Source organism: Glycine max, chromosome 17 (genome assembly GCF_000004515.6).
Source record: "Glycine max cultivar Williams 82 chromosome 17, Glycine_max_v4.0, whole genome shotgun sequence".
NCBI classification, from domain to species: domain Eukaryota; kingdom Viridiplantae; phylum Streptophyta; class Magnoliopsida; order Fabales; family Fabaceae; genus Glycine; species Glycine max.
In genome coordinates, this window is record NC_038253.2 from 9,547,644 (window position 1) to 9,557,363 (window position 9,720).

Here is a 9,720-nt window from a genome sequence, read left to right on the forward strand (position 1 = left end):
ATAAAATCGATGATTAAATATTCGCACGAATGAACACTGTGAAAGAAAAAAAAAGGAAATTATTGACTGTCGAGAACAAAGAGAGCAGAATGATGAAAATTAAATCATGTATGTGCTAGAGTGGCAACAGCAATAATAACAAGAAATTTAACAAACAAAAGCAACAATGATAACTATATATATATATATACACCATTGGTTTTTAGAGAATAAATGCAGTAAAAAATACAGAGAAATAAAATACTGAGGATATATAATTTGAAGGGAAACGAATTGGGGGAATGTTTTTATTTAGCTGCAAACGTATACATTTATAAATGCTGCAAAAAACAGAAAAAAAATTAACTTAGAATAAAGAATTTTAACTGAGGAAAAAGTAATTTATCAGAGAATTTGAATGTCTGTAATTTAAAATTTATTGTTTGGATATTTTTTTTTTGAAGAATTTAAAATTTTGGAATTTTAAAACAGTATTTTAAATAACTAAAAATCTGGAATTTCAATTTTTTTCAAAAAGGTTAGAAATTGAAATTCTCTTCTTACCGTCCTTTTCAAGAAACACTGTATGAGATTGTGGACCATCGATTAGATCTAAGCGTAGAGAAACATGTATAACTAGCACACCAAACATATTTTTTCTTTTTTTTTTTATTATTCATTTTTTTCACCTTCATAATTTTAACTTTTTTTATTCAAATAAAAGAATTTTCAATTAAAATATTTAAAATTCTTAGAATTTAAAATTTTTCAGAATTTAAAATTTTTCCAACAACTCTCTAACAAATTGTAATAACTACTTTGATTAGGAGGACTTATTCAAAAACAGAAAAACTGAAAAATAATGATCATGTTGCAGTCCAAAGCAGTTTGTTAACACACACAAACCAAGCATAAAGACAACCCTTTTCTTCGTGGCGTCTGCGAACATGTTCCACATAAGTTATCTCTTGGTATGTGGGAGGTGCATACATTTTTCCTTGTGTGTTGGAGAAATTAAAACTAGAAGGTGAATACTGGTTATGTAACAAGCACGATCAATAAGGTGATGGAGTCATGCACAGAAAGATAGTATAATATATACATGGGGTTGGATTTGGACTGTTTGGTTAATTAGGGTAGGAACAAACCATATCATTTATTAGAGTATTATCTTTTTACTACGTTCGTTTTATTTTTCCTTATCAACTAACTTTCCTCTCTCTACCAACTGTCATTCAACTAATTTCAATTAAGTTTCTAAATTGAGGATTCTTTGGACTTTTAAGTGCTCAACTGAATTATAGTAATAAAACAGAACATTGACTAAATATTATATAAAGTTAATGGCTGTCCCTTGGATTCTTGAATACAAGCTATATGTAGATTCAACATATCCATGTGTAGCTAAAATGAAAAAAAAAAAAAAAAACTATGAACGTATATTGGATATGATAAACAAATCAATTGAAAATGTATATTTAGATGTGGTATATATTAAAATCAATTGAAGATGTTATAAACATATGGTATGATTGGTATCAAATTAAAGTTATATGAAATTCAATATCTCCCTATCTAATATAACTATTAAAAAATATTTTTCTAATAAATTTGTAGTTTTAATTTTTGGTAGCTAATAAAGTTTTAAACTCTCGACTAAAATTGCCTCATATAAAAATGTCCAGTGTATTAAATTCTCATTTACTTAATATATTTTTCTAAGATGATCTTCAAAATTGCTCTAACAAGTCTGTACATAAGACCTCTTATTTATAATACACACTTACAAGTAAAATATAATCTCATAAGTAAAAATTTTTAATTTTTTAATTTGAACAGTAGAAATCTGGTTATTTCTACTAAATCTTCAGGCAACAAGTTTAAACTTGTTGCCCAAAATTATTGCAGCACAAATTTGACTTCATGCTTGGAGAGAGTACCGTTGCAAATCCAAATACATGTTTGATTTTTATTTTAAATTTAAAATTTGAAGATTTTCATAATTTTATTCTTTTGACAAGCTATATTACTACTGGACCCACCACTTGAATTTTGAGATACTATGTAACTACTTGCTTTTTTTTGAAAAATGTAAATTATATTAAATCGAAAATGATACAATAATAAACGGGGCATATCCCGCAGTTAAACAACAAATGCAACATGTACGCTTGTCAATACGTATGAAACTTAATCTTGCTAATAACTTCTATGACAGAAAATTGATAATCTTCAAAAATCAGTTTGTTCCTAAACAGCCAGATGCAATAGATTGTAATTGTTATAGCCATAATTTTCCTTGAACACCTGATGTGGATCTGCCCCTAATTAAAAGAACAAATGACCATTTGATTCAGGCTCATCTAAACATAAAGGGTAAAGGGAATCTTTGTTCAACAAAACAACTTTACATCTAGTAACAATCATATCTCGTACCAATCATATTTGTTGTCTTGCAAATATATTAGATCTTTCATTTAATATTAACTATCTAACAATCGTATAAAGTCGTTAGGATATAACAATATGAGTATTTGATTAATGTATATTCACAAGGTGTGACACGAGTAGCTAATAGTTAAAGCCTTTGAGACATGTGATATGAGTTTGATTCTATCTATGCGAATATATAAACATTTATGGATAGAAAAATTGTTTCTTAACTGGGTACTTTATATCCTTAGAGATTAATCCCATAGTTATTGGATGTGGAAATACCTTAGCAGCTTGGCCTACCTTGAAAAAAATAGTAACGTGATATGGTTCTATAAATCTTTAACAAGTCTTACTAATATTTTATAAAGAATGTATTGAATGATATATATATATATATATATATATATATATATATATATATATATATATATATATATATATATATGTTTATTCAACAAAAATTATTTAATATCTTAAAAACATATAAAAAACAGTAATACTTTAGAGTATTTATAATGCTTAATTATTTAGAGGAGTTATTTATTATAATTTGGTGGGGATCTTAAAATTCTATAAAGATTTAAACACTCTACATAAAATTCACTTTAATGTTAAGGTTGTTAAGTAACATTATGTCATTTGTTCCAATGTAAAAAAAAAAAATATTACTTAGAGTGAAACAACTTAAGTAAACACTCGCGTTGAAGATGCTCTTACAAATCAAGAGAAAAATTAATAAGATATGGTAAAATGATTTAATATTATTCATAACTATATCCTTATTGATTGCTTAAAAATTAAATTCTTTTTTTTATTGATTGCGAAATACAAAACAATGTAAAGATTTTGCATTCACGAGTAGTGTGTTCTCCAAAAGCTCAAAATCGTTCCTCCCTGTGTCCCACCGAATCAAACAGGGTGTTAATGTTTACAGTTTAGCACATAACAATGTACACCAAATGCCAAATGCGAACAATCTTGTTTAGCACAAAAGTTAAATTTTTTAACATCTTAATTTGTCGATCCTTAAGGTCATTAACGTCTATATCTATGACGCAAAAGTTATGACATTAATTATAAAAAGGGAATTGAATATTAATTAGTCCAAAGACGAGAAAATAAGAAACGAAGAGCGGTGTAAAGGGTGAACGCATTAAATCTAAAGTAATCTTTAGGGGTCGGCTGCAGTAGGTAAGATATACAGATATCCCATTAACGACGTGAATAGGCGTTTGCCGTGAAAATGAAACATAAGGACTTGTTTGATTACATTATTTTTAAATAGTTACAAACCGTGTTATTTAATTTTATTATATATTTAAACTTTTACACAAAAACGGTAAAAACAAGTTTTGTTTTTTTATTAATTTTTGTATAGTTGTTTTAGAAAAGAGATAAATAAGGTTACAATTTTAGAATAACGTATAAAAAGATAAAAGATACTATAACTAAACACCACTTAAAGAATTTGAATCTTACAATCCTCCTTTTAACTTTGCCTATGTTAAAGTAGAGGTTCACATCATTCCCCATCAAAGAAGTCAATCTTTGTCTATGTTAAGTTATCTGTGTTCAAGTGCAAGCACCACTCATTATAACTTTGTTTAATAATTTTTATAGATATTGAATTTGATCAATTTCACTACTAAATTGATAACTCTCGTGAAACCAATAAAATTAATAAAATTTTGTATACTTTTAAAAAAAATTAACATTTTTATAAACTAATTTCAATGTATAAAACCTTTTAAAATGTAAAAAAAAAAATATATATTAACTACAGGATACCAATAAAAGGTTAAACAATATCATGATACCTGATTGATGCAATTTATTTATGTACTTTAAGATGATTGATTATAAGTATTAAGGAATTAATCCTATGTTTTTCTTGGAGTAAGTTAAGTTAGTGTGTCTTTGAATACTTCATAATCAATTTAAAGACTCAGACTAAATTTTAACTTGAAAACAAACACCCACTTAGTTAGATAACTCTAGCCTGAAAACCTGTTGAAGGAGGTAAAAATAGACAAGGAATGAACATAGGGAGAGAAGATAATAGCATATGGGCAATGAGTGTGGGAAAGTAGCAAAGACACCGCATAGTTGCAGGGGAAGGGACTAGAGTGGGGTCTAGAAGGTAAGAAAAAACTGAATAAAGTGTCAGGGTTACGGTGCTGACACTGCAAATAATTGCACGCACGAATAAGCCACCGACACACACACCCCCACACCTGCTCTCTGCATCTGCTCCTTCAAACCAAAAATAAATTAAATAACACTATCACCTACTCACCACCACTTTGAAAACACTTTCTTTGTCAAACAAAGACCCCTCAAGTCACCACAATTTCATTTTCTTTTTGAGGCTAGTATTTGTATACAAATAAAAACTCAATAACCACACCACTATTGTGTAATAGTAACAGTAATTAGAACCACCTTAACCTTACATCATTACTCAAACCAATTAATTAGCTTAGCATGCCACTGAGCATGTAGCAGATTTTACTGGGACTAAAACATCTCCAGCTCCACCTACAGAAGTAGTAGATTGAACTGGGACACAATTAGCAGCAGCAGCTTCTAGCCTTTCCCATGTTACTCTTCTCCTCTCAGCTGCAGAACTTGCACTTGAATCTTCCTCCTCAATCCTGCGTTGGCATGCAGCTACCAGCTCCTCGTCCATCTGAGACAGCATCTTCCTTATGTTCTGAGTCAGGTTCAGCACTGCTTGGTTCCAATGACTTTGACCATTATGTACAATTGCTGAGAACACTAGAGGCAGAATCACCTGTCTGTTTTGCGTTATCAGATTCAGAATGTGCTCATTGTTCCATAGCAAATGTGCTCTTTCAGCCACCTGAATAATAAACCACATCAATATATGCAGCTCTCACTCATACCAACATAACCATATTATTGCAACACATGATTCAACCGAGTCTTGTCAAAAAATGCCACAATTAATTACATTATAAAACCATTTCATCTATTTGTTCAGCACAAACCAAAAAAAGATTAATTGGTAATCAAGAAACTACCTGATAATGAGAACTATTGAGGCAGAAAGCCATTCGTCGGAACAGTGGGACCATGATCTTCTGAAACTCAGCCATGCTAGTCATTTCCAAAATCTCTTCCAACTCACTGATGAACATGAGCTCCTTTTGGCTATTTGTCACTGGCCAGTACTTCAATAGTCCCTTTATCACTGAGCTAGCCAGTCTTTGGTCCTTGTCTATGAACTGTACAACACAATATGTTAACTGCTGATGATAAATGCCAACAGATTTAGGTTTGTGCAAAGGAACCAAAGCCCTCAACAAAAATATCTTGTGCTCTTCCTTCAATGGCAAGGCAAACCCGCTAATGACACTCCCAAAAATCTCCAACAGCTCCGCGATTCCATTATGTCGCTCGGTCTCGAAAACAAACCGGTAGATGATGTTGCTAACAGATTTCCGTATGAAAGGCCTATGAATCATGAATTTCCCATAGACTCTGTGCAGAATTGTTTTCAAGCAATCTCTTTCTCTAGGGTCCTCTGAATCAAAAAGGTCAAGTAATCTTAGAATAAAAGCATGATCTATATGTGCTTTTGCCAACTTCACATCAAGAGAGTTATAATTGATGAACTGAAGGAGTAGATCATAAACAACTTGTAGGTGAGACCAGGCAGGATCAAATATAGGTTCTTCATCTTCTGTTTCCCCACCAGTAGTACTTGTTCGAAACTTTGGTGGGAAAGCCCTGAACAAATTAGTTGCACACATTTTACACAATGCGGCGATTGCTGGTTCTGTGAACTTAACAGATCCAGAAGAAACATAATCAACAAGCTCCAACAACGTTTTTCGTTTGAGATCTTGCTCTGTGGTGTTCTTATCAGGATCACTCATGTCATAAACTTTGCAGCAAAGATTCAACTTACTAATGAACAGGCTTTGCTTCTGTGTATTTGAAACATCTTTGAAGGACAGACAAGGGTCAACTGCTTCCACTCCAGCACTCATGCTTGCTGGGAAAACAACGGATGATACCCGCTTCACAACATTTAATTTGCTTGAAATGGTACTTCCAACATTTGTACACTGAAAAACATTCCCAAAAGTAGTGGTATTGCTAGAATCACTCCTTGCAGAATCTGATGAGTCAGATTTTGGCACCTTCTTTGGCAATTTGCTAAGAATTTGCTTTATCATGGTGGCAATCTAGCCAAGAACACCTGAAAGGCTGCAAGCAAATTACCACTCAAATACAAGCTCAAAGCCTAGGAATTCATTTAAGTTGATTTGCCATGTAACCATAAATTCAGTTCCAGTTAATGTAATCATTCAACAACATAGCAAAAATGGAAAACATAAAATTATTTAAATTGTTTTGCCATGTAACCACAAAATCAGCTCTCAAGTTAAGTAATCATTTAACAACATAGCAAAAATGGAAAACAAGGCATTTGTACGAGACTTACAAAGTGTAACTAAGACCAACTTAGAGACTATACTAGAGCATCAAAAGGTAAGAACTAAAAAACAATGACCAAATCCTGTGCAAGAAAGAATATTAGACCAGGGATGAAGACTAACAATGAATATGCCCGAGAAGGTTGATAATCCGAAGAGTGATGCAAATAAATGGGATATAAGCACAGAGAGAGAGAAGATCAAGAGAGAAACACTACTCGTTGGAGAAGGGGATGTGGCAAAGGAATTGAGGATAGTCAAGAGTCAAGACATACGTTTGTGAAACATGGTATTTGGTATCTTCCAAGAGCAGTTAGCAGTATATTCAAGCCAGATCTAACAATTGTTTATGAATTTGTGCCAAGAGATATTATAGAATTCAGCACATTAAGATGAATCTCAGTAATTTTTCAACTAATAACAACAATTAAACACCCAAAGCTGTTGTAGAATACAAAACTAGCCATTCCCTGAAGCACTAGCAGAACAACAAGAAGCTAGAACAAGTTCATCTTAACAAATTTTGGAATCAAACAACAAGAGAAAAGGGGAAAGACAAAATACAAAAAAAAAAAATAAAGAAAAATGTAAATGACCCTTTTAAAGCAAGAAATTGACAAGGCTACGATCAATACCAAAATTAAAGACTTTACAGAAGCAGCAATAGTGGGTGGGTAAAACGGAGATCTGGGTCTGAAAATAGAAGAAGAGATATGAGAATCACAACCACTTGAGGAACCAATAAAGACCTTGTACCTGACAAGATCATTACCAGTACAAGAAAGAAAAAAAAAATCAATACTTCAGTACTTAACAATTCAGTTAAACTCCAAGGTGAGTTCAAAACAGAAACCCCACCAAAATTAGTATATTTAAGAACAGCTTTTGAGAGAGAGAGAGAGGCAGAAAAGACCAACCTGATAATTTTTCTGTGAGACAGAAGCAAACCCACTCAAGAGAAAGAGAGGGAGAGAGAAGAGAAGTAGTCAGAGAACAAGTTTAACTTTAACGGTTTGCATAAAGATGGAGCAAGTCACATAGGTGAAAGAAATGGGAAGAGAGAGAAAAAAAGAAGAATAGGGACAGAGGTGAGAGTGAAGAGTGAAGAGAGAAAAATGGTGTTTGATTTTGATCCAAAGAAGAATGCTAGATTTGGAAAATGGATGGAGAGGGAGCATTTTGACGCATCAAGATGGATCCCTCCATGAATGGCACTGTGCTCAGAAATTGCTCCCTCCTGCCTTCTACTTCTACTTTCCTCGATTCAAGAGAAATAACGACGCCACATGTTTTGTTAAGTTAAATGTTGTAACTTGTAACTCGCAACACAACCGCAGGTACCAACAACGCTCCAATCACCACCCAACCCAACTTAAACTCCATCTTAATCTTGATTTTACTGTACCAATGTACCATGCTACACAGTGAACTGAATTTATATATATATATAAAAAAAAAAAAACTTTATGTACATTATTATGAAAGAAATCTAATTTTTCTAATTCCAAACTTCGGTTGGCCTAAAGAGAAAAAACTTTATAGAAACGTATATCATATATGACCGCCTAGATACTTAATTGAATACTTGTTAAATAAAAATATTCTATTGAACTTTATTTTATTAAAATGTATTTGTTTATGAAATAGTTTATAGTTTATAGTCGGTTTTCGGGTTTATTTAATGGTATTTTTATTACTTGTTTTGGTTCGGACAAAAAGGTGCATAGGGGATAGTCCTAACATAGGCTGGGATTACGTAAAGTGAAATGGGAGATTTTGGATGCCCGATTTCGAGGCTAGATTTTTGGAGTTGAGAGTGACAGAGAGGCAGAGAGGGGAATATCGATCAAGATGAATGAATGAATAATGAGTGTATGTGGGGTGGATGAAAACAAAATAGAGAATCACCAAAAGTAAGGGACAGAATCACCGCAAACACAGAGAAAAACAAAAGAGAGGAGGGTAAAAAGTTTAATACGGCAACCATTATCATCATTTCAAGAGGAGAGACAAGACATAAAAATAAATTACTTACATTATAAATATTTATAATTTTCATGTGTGTTTTCTTTTATAAATTGATTATCTCTTTTATTATGCCTTGAAAGTAATGCATACATTAACTATGTCACGACATAATTATCAAGACTTTTAAGAATATATTTAGCACACGATTTAACATGATTAAATCGCTCAATATTAGTATTTTATAAAGTAAATATTATTAAGAGCATTTTAAAAAAAAAACACTTTAAAATATAATTTTTATTAAATGAAATTTATTCAAAATGGACTGTTAATGAATTTTTCTATAGTTTGTCTTAAGAGAATCTTTCACTCGTTAAAGAGAATCTATTTGTAGAAATTCTAACATTCAAGTTTAAGCTAAATAACTATATTATGTACGGAAATCATGTGTAAATGTGAAAGGTCGTTATGAAGTATTTATAAAGAAGTAGACAATAATATATTAGGTCTGTTATGAAGTATTTATAAGAAGTAGACAATAATATATTAGGTAATTCTTCATCATCGTTTTATCATGTCTATCCAGAGAATCAAGGGTACACATTACGAAAGTATTTTTCAAACGTATTTATGTGTCTATAATGATTGATAGCGGTAGTTGCATAATTTCAGAAATTAATTACTAGGTGACTGTTATTTTAAAGATCGACGTCCAAAAAGATGAGTATGATATATGATCAACGTAGAGGATTTGAACCAATCATGTAGTTGGTAACCAAACAGGTCTACTCGTTCTTATTATGCTTCAAAATCAAAATTTAAGTAAGTTGTAATCATGTTCATCTCACTATATGTAGTAAAACTTAAATAT

The 9,720-nt window shown here is 31.5% G+C and overlaps 1 protein-coding gene across 9 annotated transcripts; it reads right to left on the reverse strand.

Moving 5' to 3' along the window:
- Nucleotides 1-4,732: 4,732 nt before the first annotated feature.
- On the reverse strand, nt 4,733-8,453 carry LOC100786778 (serine/threonine protein phosphatase 2A 57 kDa regulatory subunit B' kappa isoform). Of its 9 annotated transcripts, none has more exons than XM_006600709.4 (4): nt 7,799-8,292; nt 7,517-7,574; nt 5,460-6,651; nt 4,733-5,278 (listed from the first exon to the last, which is right to left on the reverse strand). In XM_006600709.4, the coding sequence occupies exons 3-4, from the start codon at nt 6,618-6,620 to the stop codon at nt 4,895-4,897; spliced, it is 1,545 nt and encodes a 514-aa protein (XP_006600772.1). In that variant the 5' UTR covers nt 6,621-6,651; nt 7,517-7,574; nt 7,799-8,292; the 3' UTR covers nt 4,733-4,894. The 9 variants fall into 9 exon arrangements, with proteins under 9 accessions (XP_006600772.1, XP_040867112.1, XP_040867113.1 ...); XM_041011178.1 differs by having other exon boundaries at nt 5,460-6,643; nt 7,799-8,264; XM_041011179.1 differs by having other exon boundaries at nt 5,460-6,643; nt 7,517-7,637; nt 7,799-8,264.
- Between the last annotated feature and the right edge of the window lie 1,267 nt (nt 8,454-9,720).